The sequence below is a fragment of the Globicephala melas genome, chromosome X, assembly GCF_963455315.2.
Source record: "Globicephala melas chromosome X, mGloMel1.2, whole genome shotgun sequence".
Classification (NCBI taxonomy): Eukaryota; Metazoa; Chordata; class Mammalia; order Artiodactyla; family Delphinidae; genus Globicephala; species Globicephala melas.
In genome coordinates, this window is record NC_083335.1 from 69851028 (window position 1) to 69874029 (window position 23002).

Sequence of the window (23002 nt, forward strand, 5' to 3'; positions counted from 1 at the left end):
GTCCATACTTCAGCCAGCCCAGCCCACTTCCTTCACTCACACTTATCTGCCTGATCCCTGCAGGGGGTTGAATTTGTATTTCCTTCTCTAGAATGGCCTACTACAGAGTTTCCCCTTTTTTTCTGAGACTTGAGCCAACAAGCGGTGGCACAGAGGTTCAGCATCCTCTGGTCCCGCCTCCTCCCCAAGCCATAGACTTTTTCCTTGGGCAATTTTTGACACCACAGAACAAAACCAAGAAGGGAAGGTTATCATCAAGTCTTACCATTTATTTCTTTATGGGGTTAAACAAGAGCAGAGAGGCTTCTGCCCCACAGTGCAACAAAACAGAAAGCGGTACACATACAGAGACTCTCACCGAAACACAGAGGCAGGGGAAGGGCGACAACTGAACCATAGCCAGGTGAGGGAAGAAGGGACAGGGACTACTAGGAATCCAGCTTGGAGACTCAGTCATAGGAACTAGTGCAAGAAAGTCCTACTCATGAAGCACAGTGTAGAAAATGGCGTAAGAAAGCTGCCCAGCTCTGCTGCCTGTGACGAACGGCAGGGGCAGCTGGAGGGGTGGTGGAAGATCTGGGCAGTGGGGTGGATGGGGACAGTCAAATGACTTCGAGGTGGAGTGAGGTGCCCCTTTCCCCTGCCACTGGGCAAGGCCCTGGGCTGGTCTGAGCCAGGGGTCTCCTGGGCACTTGGTGAGGGGGAAGAGGGGATGGGAGTCTCCAAGGGTCCATTCCCTGGGGTCCTAAGGTCCCCCTTTACTTCCCAGTCCCTTTGTCCCTCCTGAGGATGCAGGAGTTACAAGGCAATACATAGAGTCTCTCACATCTACAGAAGCATCTCTGGAAAGGAGCCAGCACCTCTTCCCCTCCCCAGCTGAAAAGAGCACTCTAGGGATGGGGTATGTGGCTAGGCCTGAAATGCTGAAGGCCAAACATGGAGTGTGTGGGCAGGGCACAGGGCTGGGCAGGGGGAGGGGAACACGCTGTGAGAAATGAGAAAACTGGCAGGGAAGGACTCCCTGGTCTCACAAAGCCTATTTGGGGACCCAGCTGAGGCCCTTGAATGATTCCCTCTCTACTAGTGAGGTTTCCCATTTATCCCCCAGCCAGCTGATTCCAGCTGTTCCCTCCCCCTCCCCCTTTTGGTTTCCCCTAATGCAGCTCCAGGCCCACCCCTCCCCTTAACTCACTGGCATTGCAGCCCAGGACACAGGCCCTTCTGGCACTGAAAGCCGCTTGGCCTGTCCCAGGAACACAGTTGTGGCTTCCTTTCTCGTCTGCTCCTATTGGCTTGTAGATGTCCCAGGCCATGTGGCCTCCCACCCCTAGGAGATCAGCACAAGGCTAATGGCCCCCAAGGGGCTCTCCAGGCCTCTTCTCTCGTGCATCTCTCTAGCCTGACTAAACACTTCAAGTCTCTCAACCAAGGGACCACAGCACATCGTCTTTATTTAGCAGGTCCTCTTGCCAGTTTCTGGACTTTCTCCAGCTAGGGGCACGGGTGGCTGGATTAGGGGACCTGCTACAGGGTGAGGAGCAGTGTAGTGGTTCCACAATTGGGATAGTAACCCATGGGGTCAGGGATGAGAAGGGATGAATACTCTTTGGTAGGCTGGGGACGGGGACAGGCTGGGGATGGGGGAGGCTCATCTCTGGAAAGCTCTGGGGCAACGCCACCAGGGTTTCCGTCATGGAGGCCTGGGCTAGGACGAGTTGGGGGAGTCTGGGGACCCAGGCCAGGCCTGACCCTCTTGGGCTTAAGTCCCTCCTCCCCATGGAGATCAGAAATGGAAACGTCTTTGGCCCCAAGGCCAAGATCTCCAGGGCAAGAGTGGCCCTTGGGAGTATGTGCACCTTCTGTAAGATATGGCCCTTCAGACAGCGGCAGTCTGACCATGTGCCCTCAGCCTTCTGTTTCAAGGCCCAAGAACCCAGCCCCTGTGCGCCTTCTCCAGAGGGCTCCTTACGCAACCCTTTCTGATTTGGGGACGTGTCCTCGAGCCTGCCTCAACACTGATCATCTGCCTCCCCAAAGCCAGGTGGTGACAGCCCATTTAGCCATCTCTCTAAGCCCTCTGCCCACCTCTCTCCTCTCCTCTCCCTCTTCCCTATCTCCGCTCTCTCCCGCCACTCATTCTGCACCCCCTTCCTATACCTCACGGCCTAGGGTGCTGGGGCACAGCTTAACTGGGGCCCTGACCTAGCCGCAACTGCGTACACCTCATGTCCCAGCTGGGCCCTTCCCTGTGGCGGCCCCACATGGGACAAGGTGCGCTGGAGCGGGAGGAGGGCCGCTGCGTCGTCTGCCGTTGCCTGCAGGGGTGTGGGCAGGAGGAATTAAGGATCGTGGCAACAAAAGGAATGCGGAGGGGGGAAAGAGCTTCTCCCCTCTGTGCCCCCCAACATTCCCTGAAGAGCCAAGGCTGGGTGAGAAGCCTCCTTCCTTGGGGTCAGGGCTCTCAGTGGTGGTGGGCATTTCCACCCCCCACTACCCCCTTTTTTTTTGGCTAAGCCCCATAGATGGGGGCCTGGGAGGGGGGCACCTGCTGCTCCTGCCTTTTTCTCCTGGATGAGTTTTGCAGCTCCCTGGGGCCCTCTGGCGGTTCTGTTGGAGCTGCTTTTGGAGTGGGGGTTGGTAGGGGGCGATGTGTGATTGCCCCATTTCCCCCACCCCCCACCTGGTCCTATACCTCCCATGGGAGGGGCCCCCGCCCCCTCCCCCTGGGGGGGGCGCTGGAGCTGATGTCGGTGTGTGGTGGAGGTCTGATCTCCCTCCTTGCTGTCACTCTTCCCGAGTCAGGCCCTCGTCTAGGGCAGGCAGTGCCTCCAGGCCCGGTCCCCCACCACCCTGGCCGCTGGAGAAGGACACCATGGTATGGAGGAGCATGAGAACAAGGACGTAGAGCCGGATCCTGCTGGGACTGAGGCGGGAGCCCCCAGAGACCGGCAGCAGGGAGGGATTGTGGCTGAGGTGGCCTGGGGGGTCGTGGCGGGGGTGGTAGTGGGGGTACTGTTGGTGGTAGTGGTGGAAGTAAGAGTGGTGGAATTGCTGGTGGTGGGTTTTAGGGGCTTCAGACTCCTTGAACTTCTTCTTCTCCGACTCACAGGAGACCCACTGCACGTCACAGCACTTGGTTTCCGGCCGCTTTGGCGAAGTATCCAGCAACCCTGCCAATGGATAAGCAAGGCGGGGTGGGGTGCTAAGGGGGCTGCTGGCTATGTCTTTCTGAGAGAGGTGATTGTCAAAGCTGGGGCTGCTCTGGTAGTCCTGCCCAAGACTCTTCCCCCTGCCCCTTAGCATCGTCCCTTTCTGGACACATCTTCCAGGGACCCCAGACAGTTTTTCTGGGGTAACTCCCTGGCCAGGTATGTTTTGGATACAGATGGCCACTCTGCTCTCTCCCCCTATTCCACTTTGCCCCATCCCAACCTGGGGCCTCACTACCTACTCCTGCAGCCACTAACCTTCTCCTGACCCAACTTCCCTGTTGCCCTCCCTGCTCCCACAGCCCCGACCTGGTGCCTGCTCTGGGCCCCTGGCCTCCTCCCTCCTCCCAGGGCCCTGCCTTTACCTGTACAGATAAAGCCAGGGAGCCCTCCGTACACCATTTCCTCATTGTCAGGGAGGATAAAGGGGCACCGGGTCTGCACCTCCAGGCAGTATTGCTTGCAGGGCACCCAGCGCTGGCATTCCTGCTGGGTCACGCTGAAGTATTCTGAGCACAGCCAGGCCTTGTAGACAGCCTGTAGGGAGAGGAAAAAGCATCAGCCCGGGCGCCAGCCCCTTTCCGCTTCAGAGGAGAGGGATGAGGAGGGGTGTACCTGTACTCTATAGGGGGAGGGCACGGTGTGCTCACCAACCCACCCTCAGGATCCAGGGGGTGGGGAAGAAGGGTTTGGGTCAAGACCACTACCTCCGACCCTAAAATCTCCCATTTCATAGCCAGAACTCCCAAGTCCCCAATCCGCAGTCATCCAAGACTTTGAATTTGTTCATTGGTAAAATCACAAAATGACTCCTATATCAGAGCTGGAAGAGGCCCATCCAACCATACCATTTTATAGCTGGTCCCGCGAGATGTCCTGACTTGTCTGAGGTCACCTATATTGAGGTAAATTTCACTTCCATTCAATTCAGCAAACATTTCTTTGGCTGATGGTGTTAAGTTTCTAAACTCAAGAAGAGAGATGGAGAGGATAATCTTTGCTTTACCTCATTAGGGTGTTGTGTAGATCAAATAATATGACACATATGAAAATGTTTTGTAAATTCTATAGTGCAATACAAATGTGAGGGGTTATTTTTAATAAAAACAGGAATCTGCCTTACCAAGCACCACATGTGCCTTCAAGCTCTACTTAACCCGTGCTCTGTCCTGTTGGCGTCTGCCCTGGAGTGGAGCAGACACCACATTTCATTTGGAAACTTTGCTTGGCCGTTTCACTTCGTGGGTATACTTCCTGCCCCTCATCTAGCCCATTTCCACCAGGCACTTGGTCCTGGCTAAGAAAGGTTCCCTGCTCTATACTCTTTGGCTATCATCAAGACCAGAGTTCCTCAACGGCGACACTACTGACATTTTGGACTGGATGATTCTTTGTAGTGGGGGCTGTCCTGTGCATTATAGAATATTGAGAAGCATTTCTTGCCTCTACCCAGTAGTTGCCAGTCGCATCCTCCCCCTCCTCATTGTGACAACCAAGAAATGTCTCTGGCCATTGCCAAATATCCCCTGGGTGGGGGGCAAAATCATCTCCCATTGAGAACCAGTGATCTAACTCCTTGCTACTGAAAGTGTGGACCTGGACCAGCAGCATCACCATCACTTGGAGCTTGTGAAAAGTGCATAATCTCAGGCCCTGCCCCAGACTTGACAAGTCACACCTGCATTTTAACAGGATGCCCAGAGCCCTGCCCACATCCATTCTTCGTATTTTCAGGGGCACCTTCCCATAGTTGCTCCTTGTAGCGATGGTTCTCCGACTTCAGTGTGCCTCAGAATCCCCTGGGACACTTGTTAAAAAGGCAGATGCCCCCCTCCAATTCAGCTTCAAGAGGACTGAGGTGGGCTCAGGAATCTGCCTTTGGAACAAGGGTCCAGGTCATTCTGTGGCCAGAGGCCTTTCAACCACACTCTGAGCAACGTGGTCAGAGCTTCTTACACAGATTTTAAACATTTACACTCAAATACAAATAACTCCACGGTGAACATGGACTTGGGCAATGTAATCCCACACTGGCCTTTTCCAAAGTGGGGGCAGGGGCGTGGTGATGGGTGGTAGTGGGTTGTGGTGCAAGTTACCCCCCTGAGGAACACAGATGTGATACCTCACTGGCTTCTCAAATTTAACATGCTCTAAATCTTAAAATTCAGTTCTTGTTTTTACTCCAAATCTGCCCACGCCCCTGAGTCTTGACCACTTCGGTTAAGTGCCATGACCATCGACCTGGGTATTCAATCCAGAAACTTAGGTGTCAGCCATCACTCCTCTCTTTGCCAGCATCCCCACACGCAGTTCATCAGCAAGGCATGCCAATTCTCCCTCTACTTTCACGACTCTGTACAGGCACTGTCATTTGTCACCTGGACAACAGTCTCCTATGTGGCCTCCCCACCTCCACCCTTGCTCTTTCCAATGCACTGTTTACACAGGAGTAAGAGCAATCTCAAAATGACATTCAATCACGTTACTCCCTTGCTTCAAACCCTTCAATGCATTTAGAATAAAACCCAAACTTTCGACCACAGACTTCAAACCCCTGCATAACTTGGCCCCTGTCTGTCTCTCCAACCTCATTTTCTCCCTCTCCCATACGGCTCATAATGCTCCACACGCTGAGGTTTTCTTTCTTTTCCTTGAACATGCCCTACTTCTTCCCACCTTGGGGCCTTGGCACACACTGTTCTCTTGGCCTGATATGCTCTTCCCCTGCCCCCCACCACTTTTGGCCTGGCTAGGTCCTTCTCAACTTTGAAGCCTCAGTTCAAAAGTCACCTCCTCAGAGAGGGTCTCCCTGACCACTCTAGTTAGAGAATGCCCCCTCATTATTCTTTTTCTTAAATGTTTCTTCACCACAAGTATGAGTTTGTCTGCATCCTTATTTTGTTTTTCTCTGTCAACCTCACTAAAACGTAAGACACATAAAAGCAGACGTGGGTCGGTCTTATTGACCATATTGAGTATTCATCACAATATATGTAAAAAAACAAGTCTTGTTGATGGAATGAACCAGATGAGTAAATGAGGACATGTCCCTACTCTCAAAGAAATTTCAGTTTCATGGATAGACAGATCTCACTTGAAACGATGGCACATTTTCTATATTATAAGAGAAGTTAAACCACTGGCCACTGGAGTGAAGCAAATAGAAAAGCCAGAAAAGATTTCAGTGAGGTTATGAGTTGAGCTGGGGGAGTTCCCTGGTGGTCCAGCGGTTAGGAATCCACCTTCCAATGCAGGGGCGGTAGGTTCGATTCCTGGTCAGGGAACTAAGATCCCACATGCTGTGGGGCAACTAAGCCTGAGGGCCACAACTACCAAGCCCACGTGCTCTGGAGCCCACGCGCCACAACCAGAGAGAAGCCTGCATGTTGCAACGAAGAGCCCGCACACCACAACGAAAGATCCCGCGTGCCACAACTAAGACCCGAGACAGCCAAAAATAAATAAATAAATAATTTTAAAAAAAGAGTTGAGTTGGGACTCAAGGTAGGATTTTAGATGGCATGGGCAGAGATGAGACAAAAGGGCATTCTGGACTGAGGCAACAGCTTAAGCAAAGGTACAGATGTGAGCACATCATGGTGTGCTAAAAGAATGGAGAACGGTTTCATATGAATGAAGTGCAAAGGATACCAATCTCCCGTGGATGGACACTTAAGTTATTTCCAGGTTTCCACTATCACAAACAATGCTTTGGTGAGCGAGCAGGTCTGTACACACCTCTCTTGAACACTTGTGTTACATTTTATTTATATAAACTCAAGAGTGAAATTATTGGGATAAAAGGTATGTGCAATGGAGTGAGAAGGGAGTGGAAGGAGGTGGAAAGGAACAAGTAAAGGTAAGAGGCAGGGGAAGAGGGAGCTACAGGGGTAGGAGAGGGGCTCAGGGGTTGGATAGAGTGGCAGTGGAGTCCAGGGGCACAAGGGAGGAAGAAAGAGAGGGTAAGAGAGTAGGGAGTTGGAAGGTAAGAAATGGTGGTTATAGCGGGGGTAGGAAAAAACAGCACTGGGGAGGAAGCAGGGGAATAAGAGATGGAGGGTGTAAGGGAGGTAAAGAGGTACAGTGAGGGTGAGAGAAGATGAAGGGTAAGAAAGAGTAGGGGATAACAGGGTGGGGGACAGGAGACGTGGAAGATGGGCTGTGAAGAGGAGGGGTAAGAAAGACGGAGGAAGAAAGAGGAGGGTTCAAGAGCCAGCAGGGGAATAAAGGGGGGTAAAGAAGATGGGAACAGAGGAAGGCCAAGATAAGAAAGAGGGATAAGACAACAGAAGGAGATGGGGGAGACAGAAAGAAAAGTAAGACAGGAAACAAAAGGATATCCCTAACGCTAAGGGCCCCAGTACCCTGGAGACTCCCCCCCCTCCATCTTGTGGGTCCCAGGGCGCCAAGAGGCAGCTCTGTCCACAGCCTCTGCCCCAACCTCTGCAGCCTGGACCCAGAGTCCACCCCCACCCTCACCCTGAATTGTGTGGAACAGCCCAGTCCTCCACTGCTGGGGTTCAGAGGCCCCTGCGCGATTCTCCCTGGGCTCTTTCGGTTTAATATTCATGCTCCCAGGTGAGGCTGCAGTGGAGGGCCAGCTCTCCTCCCAGGCAACTGCAATTAGCCTAATAGCAGGCGCTGGTGGCCGGGCACTCCCCGCCTCTGCTCTGGGAGAGAGAGAGGGAGTTGAGGGAGGCGGGGCTGGGAGAGGGGTGGCCTGACAGTGGGAGGGAGGCCTTTCTCCTTAGCTAGACGACCCTCCCTCAGGCCCCAGGCCCCAGAGTCACCATGGCGAGCAGGTTGCCTGAGGAGGACACCAGGCCTGTGGGAGGCAAGACAGGAAAAGGCAAGGAACTAGTGAGAGGAATGGAGGAAGTAGAGTGACACGGGGCTGAGAGGTAATCCAATTCCTTAGCCCCACATATGGCCAGCTGAGGTCATTGCTGGCCCATGTGCTTTAAAAAGGGGCTGGGGTCCTTCTCAAATGAAAAGTCTGGCTCTCAGGGCTACCACCTGGACAGCAAGCCTGCCTTAGTCTCCGTAGCCCTCTTCCCTAGGCAGGCCTAAGTCACTTGCCCCATCTCATCAGTGTTAGGACTGAGCCAGAGGGGACCGGGTTGCTTGGGCAGTTGCAGGGGATGTGGGCACTCATCCACAAGGATGGGGAAGAGCCAGGAGAGCTGTGGGGCTTGCTGGAGGCGGGGCATGCAGAGCAAAGGAAGAAATGTCTCAGAACCAGACAACAGTCAATTGGGAGACCCTCGGAGGTCTTTTGCTCTAGTTCCTCAATTCTGGCTGCATATTAGAATCATTCAGAGAGTCTTTTTTTTTTCCCCAGGTATCCTGCTATTTTATTTTTAACTAGTTTTTTAACATCTTTATTGAAGTATAATTGCTTTACAATGGTGTGTTAGTTTCTGCTTTATAACAAAATGAATCAGTTATACATATACATATGTTCCCATATCTCTTCCCTCTTTTTTTATTTCTTATTTTTGTTTACATCTTTATTGGAGTATAATTGCTTTACAATGGTGTGTTAGTTTCTGCTTTATAACAAAGCGAATCAGTTATACATATACATATGTTCCCATATCTCTGCCCTCTTGCGTCTCCCTCCCTCCCACCCTCCCTATCCCACCCCTCTAGGTGGTCACAAAGCACCGAGTTGATCTCCCTGTGCTATGCGGCTGCTTCCCACTAGCTATCTATTTTACATTTGGTAGTGCATATATGTCCATGCCACTCTCTCAGTTCATCCCAGCTTACCCTTCCCCCTCCCCATATCCTCAAGTCCATTCTCTAGTAGGTCTGTGTCTTTATTCCTGTCTTACCCTTAGGTTCTTCATGACATTTTTTTCTTAAATTCCATATATATGTGTTAGCATACGGTATTTGTCTTTCTCTTTCTGACTTACTTCACTCTGTATGACAGACTCTAGGTCCATCCACCTCACTACAAATAGCTCAATTTCGTTTCTTTTTATGGCTGAGTAATATTCCATTCCATATATGTGCCACATCTTCTTTATCCATTCATCCGATGATGGACACTTAGGTTGCTTCCATATCCTGGCTATTGTAAATAGAGCTGCAATGAACATTGTGGTCCATGACTCTTTTTGAATTATGGTTTTCAGAGAGTCTTTTAAAAATGCTTCTGCTTGGCCCACATTGCACTCCAGATCAAGTCAGTCAGAATCCTTGTGGGTGGGGCCCACACATCTAGAGTTTTTCAAAACACCTCAGTTAATTTTAATATGCAGAGAACTTAGCCCTGCTTCATTTTATAGCTGAGGAAACTGAGGCCCAGAAAAGGTGGGGGGGAAGGACTCTTCTACAGTCACATAAAGTAGTGGCAGAGGGAGGAACGTGAAACCCAGTTTCTCGACTCTAACTCCAGGGTTCTTCCTACTGGACCATCCTACCAGTGACTGCATTCCAAACTCAGGGGGCAGGACACATTAGCGTGGGGAGGGGAGGAGAGCTGAGGAGAACCAGGCCTGCTCTTGGCTTTCAGGCTCTTCAAACTCCAGCCCTGGCAGGAAAGCCTTCTTCATCATGCCCTGTCCTCTGAGCTTAACCATCCTGGACCCTCAAGGTAGCAGCAGATGATGGGTGGGGTGAAAAGCCTTGACCTGACAGTGCCCTGCTTTCCCTACAGAATCCCCTTCCCCACCTCCAGCAGGCCACCGCTGGGCTCAATCAAGTTCTGGCTGCTACGGCCAAGTTGCTATGGGAACTGGGAGGGGAAGGAAGCAGGGAGTAACTAGAGGGAACACCAATTAACCCAAAAAGGAAGCTGAGAAGGCTATCCCACCCCTCCTCCCGGCTGGGCTGTTAAACCACTCTTTTTTTTGTTTTTGTATAATGTCTTTTTTAAAAAAAATATTTACTGGGGCTTCCCTGGTGGCACAGTGGTTGAGAGTCCGCCTGCCGATGCAGGGGACACGGGTTCATGCCCCGGTCCGGGAAGATCACACATGCCGCGGAGTGGCTGGGCCCGTGAGCCATGGCTGCTGAGCTTGCGCGTCCAGAGCCTGTGCTCCGCAACGGGAGAGGCCACAGCAGTGAGAGGCCCGCGTACCGCAAAAAAAAAAAAAAATACTGATTGATTTTGCCTGCATCAGGTCTTAGTTACGGCACGCGGGATCTTTAGTTGCAGTATGTGGGCTTCTTAGTTGCAGCATGCCTGCGGGATCTAGTTCCCCAACCAGGGATCGAACCCAGGCCTCCTGCACTGGGAGCAGGGAGTCTTACCCACTGGACCACTAGGGAAGTCCCTTAAACCACTCTTGAAATGGGAGCAGGTAAGACGAGGGGGATCCCCACCCATCCTGGGCTCTGCAGCTGCTAGTTTAGGGAGGAGTGGGAGGACCTGGAGAGCCTTACCTTCCTGCTCCCTGACTTGCAGCCCTGGCGGGCATTCTCATCCCTATGCTCCTCTGGGAAGAAGCATGTGACTTCTCCTGGCCCCCAGGGTGCTACGGGAATGCATACAAGTGTGTACCTACAAACACAGCCCACAGCCAAGACTCAGGGCCAGAGGGTTTAGGAAGAGGAGGCCATCCTGGGCTCCTCGGTTAGGGGGCGGGAAAACCCTCCAGAGAGGAGAGCTTCAGTTCCTGCCAACCAGGAAGTCGGCAGTTTCCTTCTTGGATTCCAGCTTGCTTCCCTCCCTAGGGCCTATTTCCCCATCCAAATCCTCCCTACAGACCTCTTCATGGCTCTTTGCTTTCCTAATGCACTCCTGGGACACTTGGCCAGGAGCTGCAGCTGCAGAGACCGTGGAGGCAGAGTGGCAATCTGGGCTGGGCTTGGGAATGAAACCCACTGTCCACAGCACATACATAACCACCCTGCCCCTGGAATTCACCTAGGTGGAAACTGAGGCTCAGAAAAGGGATTTGGTTCAGCCAAGTCAGAAACATGCGAGAAATCAACTATAAAGCCAGGATTAGAAGGGAGGTACTCTGGTGACTAATCCCATGTCTCTTTGTGCTGCATCCATCAATACACAGAGCATTGTGTGAAGGACCTCCTTGGGCAGGTCTGAAAAGAGCCGCACGCTCCTATTCCTGATTCTGGGCTTTCAGAAGGTTGGGTCAGAACAGGGTAAGGTCAAGGTCAATCTCTCCAACCCAGGGGAGGGAGATCTTGGACATATCTCTGGGAGTAGTTCCTTGGGATTGGCAGAGTCAGACTGAGATGAGAGGCATTACAGGGCAAATGCAGGTGGATGACATGGCTTTACTTTAAGTGGCTGTAAAAATAAGCAACAGCTTTCCTGCTGCTGAGAATGAGCAGTCATGAGTCAGAGTGGCCTGGCCTGGCCTGGCCTGGAGGAAAGGCGGGGGAGATGGCTTGAAAGGTGGATAAGAACCCAGAGCTACTGCAGTTCCAGAGGGTCCAGTCACCTCCAAGCCTCTTAGGCCACCTGCTCCAAGGCCAGGGGCAGCCTGGTTAGTGGAGAAGTGGTGTCCCTAGTGCAGGAGCAGTTCTCTGAAGGAGCCTAGATGACCCATATCAATCAGGTGAGCAGAGGAGGCAGGTTCATGACCACTCGAGAATAGGAAGGACTGTGAGAATCACAACTCCACCTCCCTATCTGCTGTTGGAATTTCCACTCCAACGTCACTGCCACAAGCTATCCAGCTACTGACTGCACACCTCTTGTCACAGGGCGCACGCTCTCTCCTAGGGCAGCCCGTATCTTCAGACAAGTCTCGCAGTTAAAGAAGTTCTTTCTCCTTCTGAGCTGAGATAATGCCTCTCTGTGGCATTGCTCGTGGCTCCTCCTAGCTCTTCTGGGACCATAAACTTCCTGTCCCCATGCCAGCCCTGCAGTAGGTATTTGTAAACTTCCCTGAATCAGGTCAGGTCTTCCCATTCATTTTTTCCTGCAATGATCAATTTCTGAACATGTTCAAGTGCCTGGCACTGTGCTGGGGAACTACATATGACAGAGATAGGGAAGACAAGATTGCTATCTTTAAGGAGCAGGAGAGACAACCTTGTGCATCAATCATTAGAAGTCACTGTGATAAACAGTATGTACTTGGTGCAATGATAGCATAAAGGGAGGAAGGATCAATGGTGTTTTGAGGGCTGAAGCACAGGAAAATACCTCCATGTGGGAGAGGCTAGAGTTGGGGCTTGGAAAAAATGGGTAGAAGTTCACTGGGTGGAATAGGGCAGGAATAAGTGCACTTAAAGCAAAGGAATAAGTAGGTATAAAGGCCTGGAGGTGTGAAACAGTGCCGGCTTCAGGCACTGTCGGTAGTTTAGCATAGTTAGAGGGTACAAAGGGGGCCATGATGGGAGATGAGGCTACGGAGGAAGGCCATGCCCATATTATGATATGTTCTGCATGCTGAGGAGGAGCCAGGCTTCATCCTATAGGCAATGGACAGCCTTTAGTGGATTTTAAATAACTGCTTTTTAAAAGATTGCTTATCACTTTTAAGTCAGTGATAAGTTAGTCTTATCACTGACTAACTTTTCAGATTTATGTTCTGAAAGTGTGGATGATGGAGCACAGGCATCAAGGCTGGAGGTAGGGAGGCCAGTTAGGAGCCTATTGCAACAATCTGAATGAGAGGTGATGGGGATACCAGGTTTCTGGCTTGGGTGGCAGGATGAATAGTAGTTTCATTCATTAAAGAAGGGAAACCAGGAGGAGGAGTAGATTTGGGGGTGAAGAAGATGAATTCAGTTTTTGGTCATGCTGACTTTGAAATATAGGTCAGTATATACTAGGCTAGGTAGAAATGTCAAGGAGGCAGCTGGACACAATGGTCTGAGCTCAGAAGGAGGGTCTGGGCTAGAAATAAAGGTTTGGGAGTCATCAAGGGTTAAGGAGTTAATCATCAGGAACATAGTAGGACTATACTTTCCCACACCCTTTGACATTAGGTATGGCCATAAGACTTACTTTGGCCAATGAAATGTGAGTTGAAGTGACATGGATCCCTTCTGGGGAGAAGCTTTAAGAGCTGGAGTACGATTTGCCTCCGCTGCTGACTGTGGAAGTGGTGTTGAAATGGACCTTTTGCTAGCCTGGGTCTCTTGGTGACTATCATGAACAGATGCTCCCTGCTGACCTATTTTGGACATGTATTATGAGCAAGAAATAACTGTTTGTCGTGTTAAGCCTCTGATATTTGGGAATTGTTTGCTACTACAGCGTAACCTGGCTCACTCTGACTGATAAAGTAATAGTGGAAGCCAAGGATATTGCCTAGGGAAAATTAACGCACAGAGAAAAGGACCAACAATGGATCCCTGGAAAACACTAACATTTAAGGGGCAGGTAGAAGAAGGGAATCTGATGAAGATGGGGGAGTGGTTTAAGAGCTTGGAGAAGAAACAGAAGAGAGTGGCATTCTATAAATTAGGGGAGGAGAGTTTCAAAGAATAAGAGTGGTCAGCAGATGCGGACATGCTGGCAGTCTCATCATGGTGAGATCAGTTTCAGTGGAGCAGTGGGGGCAGAAACCAAATTGAAGCCAATTTAAAAGGGAATGTGAGGGAAGAAAAATTGAGAGAGCTATGTGTAGACTACTCTTCCAAGAAGCCAAACTAGTTTTTCAACTATTTTTTGGGATGTGGTTTCCAGTTCTCTGTTCTACCCTGGTTGTTCCTATTCAGACAAGTTCCTATTTTTCTATGTCCCTTGCAACTGAATGCAATCCCCAGACAGAGTTTATTAACACAGAGTCAAGTAGAAGTATCAGTCCTCCTATCCTAGAAGCTCTGTTTCTGTTACTGCAGCCTAAGACCACATTTGCTCTCTGGGAGACTGTATTGTATTCTTTTGGTAATTCAGTGGAGATGGAGAGGGGAATTTCTGCCTGGAGTGTGGGATCAAAGACACAGCCTAGATCAAAGTCCCTGGAAGGAGCTCAAGCCTTCTGGCAAGACATCTGAATGAATTAAACATCCTTGAGACGGTAGGCTCCCTGAGGACAGGGACTGTGTCTTATCTGTGTATTTCCCTTAGGACTCCACATGGAATTAGGTATACAGAAGAGATGCCTGCTAAGTACTTGAAATCCAAGCACTTGTAAACCAAGCCTCCAGCAACTAGCCCAGACTGGAGTAAGGTGGAGATCTCCAAGAAAAGGGTGAAAGTAATGGCTTATGTAATGTGTTGCATGAATCTTACAGCTTTGATGGAGAAATTGGGGATGCATTAGCAAAAAAACAAAAAAGAAAAAAATCATAGAAAACTAAGCAAATAGAAAAAAGAGAGGCAATTATTAACTCCAGGAAAACAAGTTGGCCAAGGAAGAAAATGTAATCACAGTATTCTACATGACTCAGCTGTGAACAATATTTGTAATCCTTATAATGTAAATATGGAATACTGTTAACACCAGAAATTGTGATATGACAATATTGGATATATGAGGGGAGTGCACATACGGTGCTGCTGGTAGTAAGAGAGCTAAATTCCACTCTAAAAAAATAAAAAGGCAGTACATATTTAAATCAGAAAAAAAAAAATAAAGAAATGACAGTATTGGTATATCATTTAGGGATGTGGAGGTAAATATTAGAAGAAACAGCTAAGAGGTTTAGAAGTATTTGACTATGAAGAGTGAAGCTTAGGGTTGGAGCAGAGGGCTTCTGTTTTAATTATAAGCAATGAGCTCTATATTTATCATTTAAAAGATATTACATTACATATCATTTAAAAGACAGATGCTACAAGAATATATATCTATATATGGAATAGATATACATATGTGTATACATGTATATATATGTATATGTGTGTATCTTTGTGTGCACAAAGATATTTCAAACAGAAAAGTCAAGAAATAGCAGTATTGGCACACCATTAAAAATGTGACAATAAATATCAGAAGAAAAAGCTAACAGAGCTTCAAGTGTTTAACTCTGAAGGGTGACTATATATATGTAGCTTATATGTCTTTTAAAATTATGAACATATATTACTTTGATAAAATGAAAATAAAATAAATATATAAACTGATATGTAGCCATGAACCTCAAAAACAACAAAACAAAATCCCTAAGACTTGACCTGACCAAGCTTGCCAGACTCAGCCAAAAAACCCCAGGCCCTATTGCCCAGTCATGGATCTTCTACTTCATCACCACTGTCTGGGGCATGGGCTTAGGTCAGGTCAGCTTAACAGGCCAGCGGAATTAATGAGTGGCCCCATAGCCAAAGAGAACTCATATGAGAGGAGGGGAACTTTGAGGGCCTCTGTGCCCAACAGCTGTGCAGGCCACCCACCATAGAAATGGTGCCAGTGTGACATGACAACCATGGCTTCATTTGAGTTGCACACAAATGTGTTTGGCATAAAATCCCGCTGCCCCCTCCCAGGGGGCACACACTGTTAGTCTGGGCCCAGGCCCAGGTAGAAATCTCCAGCTCCCTGCAGGGATCATTGTGAAACCAGCTCCTTGCCCCTACCTTACTTCTGTCCCCAAACACAGTACCTTGCTAAACAGATGAGAGGCTGGGGAGAGACCTAATAAAAGGACCTGTTAGTTGTGCTTGGTCTCTGGGGGTGAGGTAAATCAAGGCTTTGGAGTCCTTCCATCTCTGGCTCTTCCCTCCCCTACCTGAGCATATCTCTGTGCCCTCATTCACTAGAATCTCTCCAGTTGCCTTCTGGCTCCTAACCTTCCACCTCCACACTAGACACTTCACCTGCTGCTCCCAAATTACCTTTCCCTTCTCCTAAGGGAAAGTGTTGTCAATCTCAATTGAGTATTAAGCAGTCATTTAGATTAAACACATCTAATTAAGGTGACAATAATTATAGCTACCATTTTTTAGGTGCTTAACATACGCCAGGCTCTGTTCTAAGCAGCTGACCTTTATTAACTCATTGAATCCTCACAACCACCCCCTGAGATGGAGAAACATTTACAGGTGAGGACAGGAAGGACCAGAGTTAAAATAGTTTGTCCAGGACTTTCCTGGTGGCACAGTGGTTAAGAATTCGTCTGCCAATGCAGGGGACATGGGTTCGAGCCCTGGTCCGGGAAGATCCCACATGCCGTGTAGCAACTAAGTCCGTGCGCCACAACTACTGAGCCTGCGCGCTACAACTACTGAGCCCACGCACCACAACAACTGAAGCCTGTGCACTTTAGGGCACGCATGCTGCAACTACTGAGGCTGCATGCTGCAACTACTGAAACCCATGTGCCTAGAGCCTGTGCTCCGCAACAAGAGAAGCCCCTGCAATGAGAAGCCCGTGCACCGCAACAAAGAGTAGCCCCCACTCGCCACAACTGGAGAAAGCCCACGTGCAGCAACGAAAACCCAATTTAGCCAAAAATAAATTTAATTTTAAAAAAAAGCTCGTCCAAGGCCACACAGCCAATAATAATATATGGTGGCTACCATTTCCCGAGCACTTTCCATCTCACAGGCACTGTGCTCTTAAGAGATTAGCATGTTATATGTCATTGAAGCCTAATAATGACCCTATTTCTTAGTTTTGAATTCAAAGAAAATGAGGTTCCAAGAGAGATGAAAGGTCTCAACAACTGTTTTATGGAGAAGACAGATTTCAAGCTGGAATGTGAAGTCAAGTTTACCTGGGCTTCAGTTCCCAAGCTTATACACCATATTGCCCCTAGGATGGTCCCTCCATTTCACTATCACCATTGAAGTAATTAGCTTGTTACTTAAACGAATCTTTTTGATGGAATTTCAAGTCAAGTTGGGGAGAGACTTCTAGGACTGGATGGGAGAGTGATTTTCTAAAATCAGTGTATTCAGCTCACTCCCAATATGAGTAAAGTTTTCTTTGTAAGGGAGTGTCAGGGGAAGAATACTTGGGTACTAGGGGCTACAAATGACCACTTCCATTCCCCCATCAAAGCACTCCCTTTCCTCTTTCCTCTAAATGCATGCATGTGTGCATGCATGGGAGCACAAACACACACACACCCTGGGAGTGTTGAAAAGAGGCAACTGTTCCTGCTCTGATCTTTGGCAACCTGTGATGGGAAGGCAGCTCTCTCCTTGTACAAAGGTCTTCTTGCCTTTGGACATGAGTTCTCCTGTTCTAGGTCTTGTCACGTAGGGGCTCCTGGAACTGCCTTGCCCTGGAAGACTCCAATACTAGAGTCCATTCCTTCAGAAAGGTTTCAGGGCAGCCACAACACTCTACCTAATTGCTCCTTCTCCCCAGCTTGCTCCATAAATGTTCTTCATCAAAAAGCCTTTGCTCCAGTCAGGTGGAGAGTTAGCCAGAGCTGGGTTCAGATTCTGGCTCTGCCACTAACTGGCTGTATGAACTTGGACAAGTCATCTGTAAGGAGGTAGGGACTCAGTCACTAATTTGCTATGTGACTGTAAGCAAAGTACTCTCCCTCTCTGAGTCTCAATTTGGATCCAAGAAGATGGTCCCTAGGGAGGCAGCATGCATGGGGAGAAGACAGGCTCAAACATCTTTAACCTCAAACATTCCTGTGGTCAAATCCCAGGTTTGCTGTCACCAGTTATGAAAACTCAAACAAGTTACTAAATTCCCTGATCTATACTTTCCTTATCTGCAAAATGGAGATAATAAAAGCACATATCCATAACCTTTCTGTAAATGATGTCTGTAAAGCAACTAGCACAAAGCTTTACCTATAGTAAAATTACACTGGTACAGATTGGGTACCCTGGATTTGACCTGGATTCAAATCCTAGCTCCAACTCTTATTAGCTGGATGACCTTGAGCCAGTTACTTAACCTCTCTGAGCCTGTTTTCTCCTAAGTAAAATGGGGATAAATATACATACACTTCACAGGACAGATGTAAGAATTAAGTGAGATAAAGTATATAAAAAGTGCCTGGGATAATTCCTTTCCTTCCCATGCCCTCCTTTCAAGCTGTAAGATGCAAATAATAAATGGAAAAAAAAACACAACTGCCACAAATGTAATCAGAAAAAATCATTAATACATACAAATCAATAATAAAAACACAAAACATGGACAGACAATTCATAAAACAGGCAATAACAAATGACCCATAAACAAGAAAAGCAAAATCTGACCTAAGGAATGCAAATTACAAGCCAATGCTATAACACTTTTCAGCTACAAATTAGTAAATTTTTAAAAATATGATAATCAATATTAGACAAGGGTGGTAAATTAGTCTCACATTTTTGGTGAGGGTATAAACTAGAAGCAGCCTTCTGGAAAGAAATTTGGTAAGAAAGAAATTTGTATGTCAAAAGCCTTAGAAAGGTTAATACTCTTTGATTCTGTAAGACTAGTTCCAAATGTTCGTCCTGAAGAGTTAATGTATATGCTTCCATTTGTATGCAAAACAAGGGAAAGAAAAAGTCATTTTGTGTGCAAATGTTGATGTAAGCTCAGAGAGGGATGGAAGGATACACACCAAATCGTTAACATCAGTGACCTCAGGGCAGTGGGACTGTGGGGGGAGGGAACATGAAGATTACTAAGTGGAATACAGAGGTTTCTTTATAAACCTCTGTATTGTTAGATTTGGTACAATGAAGGTGCATTATTTTGTGATTTAAGAAACTCAGCAAAGCAGAGAAATAAGAAAAAAATGATTGAGATACTATTTATTAAAAAAAAGGAATCACAGATCTAACAAAGATTTATGGACAAAGATATCCATCACAGCTTTATTTACAATAGTAAAAGTTTAAAGTAAATATCCAACAATAGGGTACTAGGTAACTAAATTGCACTAAATTCATGGGATGGGATATTGCATGCTCATCAGGAATGATGTTTGTGGGAATTCCCTGGCGGTCCAGTGGTTAGAACTCCATGCTTTCACTACCAAGGGCCCAGGTTCAATCCCTGCTAGGGGAACTAATTCTGCAAGCCATGCGGCACAGACAAATAAAAGAGGTTTGTGAATATCTAATTACATGGAAAGATATTCAGTATAACTTTAGCAATAAGTTAAAAAGAGCAGGGTAAAAAACCTGGATGATTTCAACTATGTAAAAATATATAGTCACATCTATTAGGGCGGCTATTATCAAAAAAAAAAAAGGAAAAGTATAAATGTTGATGAGAATGTGGAGAAATTGGAACCCTGTGCATTCATTGCTCATAAGAATATAAAATGGTGCAGCGCTGTAGAGAACACTATGGAGGTTCCTCAGAAAGTTAAATATAGAATTACCACGTGATCCAGCAAGTCCATATCCGGGTCTCTAACCAAAAGAATTGAAAGCAGGGATTCAAACAGATACTTGTATACCAATGTTCATAACAACATTATTCACAATGGCCAAAATGTGGAAGGAAATGAAAATATAGGTCCACACAAAAACCTGTCTATGAACGTTCATAGCAGCTTTATTCATAATTGTTCAAAGGTGGAACCAACCCAAGTGTCCATAGAGATGAATGACTTTAAAAAATGTGGTACATCCAGACAATGGAATATTATTCAACCATAAAAAAGAATGAAGTACTGATACATGCCACAACATGGATGAACCTTGAAAACATTATGTTTAATGAAATAAGCCAGACATGAAAGGACAAAAAGTGTATGATTCCACTTATATGAATTACTCAGAATAGTCAAATTCATAGAGATGGGAAATAGAATAGAGGTTACCAGGGGCTGGGGGGAGGGAGGAATGGAGAGTTATTGTTTAATGGGTAAAGAGTTTCTGTTTAGGAGAATAAAAACATTTTAGGGATGAATAGTGGAGATGGTTGTACAACATTGCAAATATACTTAATGCCACTGAATTGTACACCTAAAAATGGTTAGAACGGTAAATTTGATGTTATGTATATTTTACCACAATAAAAAACTATGCTACAAAAAGACATATTAGGAGGAAATACACTATAACATTAAGAGCATCTCTGGGACCTTTTTCCTGTTATATTTCTATTTTCCAAAATTTCTCAGAGACCACCTTTTTGGCAATTGGAAAAAAAGGTATTTTTAAAAGATTCTGAGTCTCTAATAGCTCTGAAAGATTAACCTGGTTGGAAGTTTTAGTTGAGTTCGACACTGAGCAGATATGCTCACCTTTCACACATCAGCCAGGTAGCCATGCTATCTGCTGAAAACCAAATACAAAGACAGGAAACAATGGTAACACTCACCACCACCACTCGTCCTTCTCCAGGCAGAGCTTGGTGAGTTGGCACTTCCTTCTACCTCCAAGAGAAGCCTTGCCATCCCAGGCCAGGGCTCACCAAAAGCCTGGCATGGGAACTGGGTGTCCAAAGGCCAAGCCAGGCCTTCACAGGCTCTGGGGTGATAAGGTCTGATGGTTTCCCCTCCCAGCTCTCCCAGCAGCTGCTGGGCAGGGCTCAGGCCTGCACTAGGTCTGTCTAGGAGACCTACTCCTCTCCTGCCCCGGTTGATCCTTCCGGCAGATTGGGGCTGAGAATCTAACAGATACCCTCCTTCCAGGCAAGAGGAGCCTAGCTCCTCCCATCTCCGTGGTAGAGCCTGTAGAAAAAGGAGGGAGCAAACACCTCCTTTCCTCACGCCCATCCTCTGTCACAATCTCAAGAGGATACTGGTGATTATCATTGGGGCTCAAGGACAAGAGACTGGGGTATTGAACAAGGAGGATGTTGGTGGGTCCCCACTTTGGATCTGAGCTACTCCAGGGGGTCCCTACAAGTTGCCAGTAGGTGCTGCTGGATTTCCCTTGCAGTTCATCAGCTTCTCACTCCAGCCTCTCAAGAGCCAGCTGGGCATTGCCTCTGACAGCTGGGGGAGTTTATTAAGATTTTCTTCATACATGTGTGCACTGGGGAAAGAACAGACAGACCTGGGTTTGTGTGGCAGTCCTCCCACCTTTTAGCTATGTGTCCTGGATGGGTCGGCCACGTTCCTTCACTGAACCTCAGTTGTCACATTTGTAAAAAGGGAATAATGAGAGTACCTGCCTGCTAGGATGACTATCAGGATTAAATGAGTTCATGGACACACATAAAGCCCCTGGCATCTCCCAGGCACTTGGAGGCTGGCAGTTTTCTTTTCCCCTTTCCCTTTGTTCTTTGGCACCAGCCTGCCTTCACCTTCTGGCCCAGAGACTTGTGGCTCAGGTTCCAGCTCCTTTTTCCAGAATCCATTCAAACAGGAGCTTTGGTCCTGGCAGCTCCTGTCACTCCATGGTAACCCCTTCCTTCACCAGGACCAGCTGCAACTCACCTGGTGCCCTTGCTCTCCTCTCTAAGCATGGCTGCCTGGCTCGAGGTATCAAAAATTCAGGCTTTTCTGAACACCCTCATATACCCAGGGAGAAAAGTCTGGTCCAGCATCCCTGCACACACCCTGGTCTGTGCGCCTGTAACCACAGGAACACAACATACCTATTCCCCAGAGGCCTCCCGGCTCAGCATTGGAGAATGGTGCTCCTGGAGGCCCACGTTTGTCTAAACCCCCCTCAGAAGCTGCCCCTGGTTTTCCAGCAAACACCTGCAGCTGGAATCCACATGTGGCTGAGACGTGAGCTGGGGATGGGGGAGTAGGGGTGGGGGCAGGTCTGATGCCCAGTCTGCAAGGGCACAGGGCAGATAAACAGCCTCACAGGGTGGGAACATAAAAGAATTGCCCATAAAAGAACTGCCCCGAGGGAGAAGTTTTTCTAGGGCAAACTCCCACCCTCGAGCCTAAGGTGTCGTCCTACATATGCACCCACACACCGAAGAGTGGGTGTGCCCTTTCCCTGAGACACCGATGCCTGGGGAGGAGACCAACATGCACCCACATGGCTTAGAGGCACCCTCTCATGCTTGTAATGTGTTCGGAGATCCCTGACTCTCCTTTAACCTCAGCCGCACCCACTGTCTTCCCTTTCCTCACCCTTACCTCCACTGTGTTCAGCAGACTCTTCCAGTCAGACCATGAGAGTGGGTGGAAGGCTGCTGGGCTCCCTTCCTCCACTTAACTCCCCTCCGCCCCCACCTTCAGGAGATACCAGTTTATCCTTCATGGAGGTTCCCGTTGCTATGGTGACTATAGTAGTCAGGCACCAGCCTGTGGGAAGGATGGGAAGTCGCCATGAAGAAGATTGTGCCTTGTGTGTGTGTCTATGTGTCTAAGCATGTGTGCATTCACACACACACACACGTCCACACTGACTGGGGAGGACAGAAGGCAGGAAGGAGAAAAAGAGCAGAGAGGGATAAAGGGGACAGGAGAAGAGGGGACCAGAAGATGAAAGGGGGGCAGGAGGAGGGATGGGGATCAGAGAGGCGAAGTGTGAGAGGGGTGCGAGGGATGCGAGGGGTGAGGGGGCATGCAGGAGACAAGGGCAAGAGGTGCAGTGCCGGGACGGGGGTTAGGGATGAGGCCAGAAGATGGTCAGGACGCGGGGTAAAGGTTGGTGGAGTATGAGGTAGAGGTGAGAGATGAGGGGAGTGGAGCTGGATGGGAGATGGGAGAGGGCTGGCAGTTAGAAGGGAGCAGGGAGGGGCGTGGGGGGAAGGGGAGGGGTGGGAGCAGGTGGGGGTAACTGTGGGGAGAAGTGGGCGTTGGAGGAGTGAGGTGTGGGTGCGGTTTGGTAAGGGTCTAGCAGAAGGTTGGGAAGGTTGTGGGGTCATTGGTATGTGGGGGTGTTGGCTGTGGGCCAAAATTGGGAGGAATATGGGGATTGGTAGTGGGGTGGGTCAGGGTAGGGGTGAGGGGATCCGGAGAGCTGTGGGCAGCATGGGGCCACTTTCCCACTCTCACGTTTAAGCCCCTATACCCTGTCTGAGCTACAAACATTGCCTTTTCCGTCCCCGGCCCTTCCCAGAAGCCCGGTGCTCACGTTCATGGCCAGT

The 23002-nt window shown here is 48.5% G+C and overlaps 1 protein-coding gene across 1 annotated transcript in view; it reads right to left on the bottom strand.

The window, feature by feature from the left end:
- Positions 1-271: 271 nt before the first annotated feature.
- Positions 272-23002, bottom strand: part of NALF2 (NALCN channel auxiliary factor 2) — a 28298-nt gene continuing 5567 nt past the window's right edge. Inside the window, exons 2-3 of the mRNA XM_030847090.2 lie at positions 3575-3746; positions 272-3170 (exon numbers count right to left, since the gene is read on the bottom strand). Coding sequence (XP_030702950.1) covers positions 2785-3170; positions 3575-3746 — 558 coding nt within the window. The 3' untranslated portion in view covers positions 272-2784. The remainder of the gene's footprint in view (positions 3171-3574; positions 3747-23002) is intronic.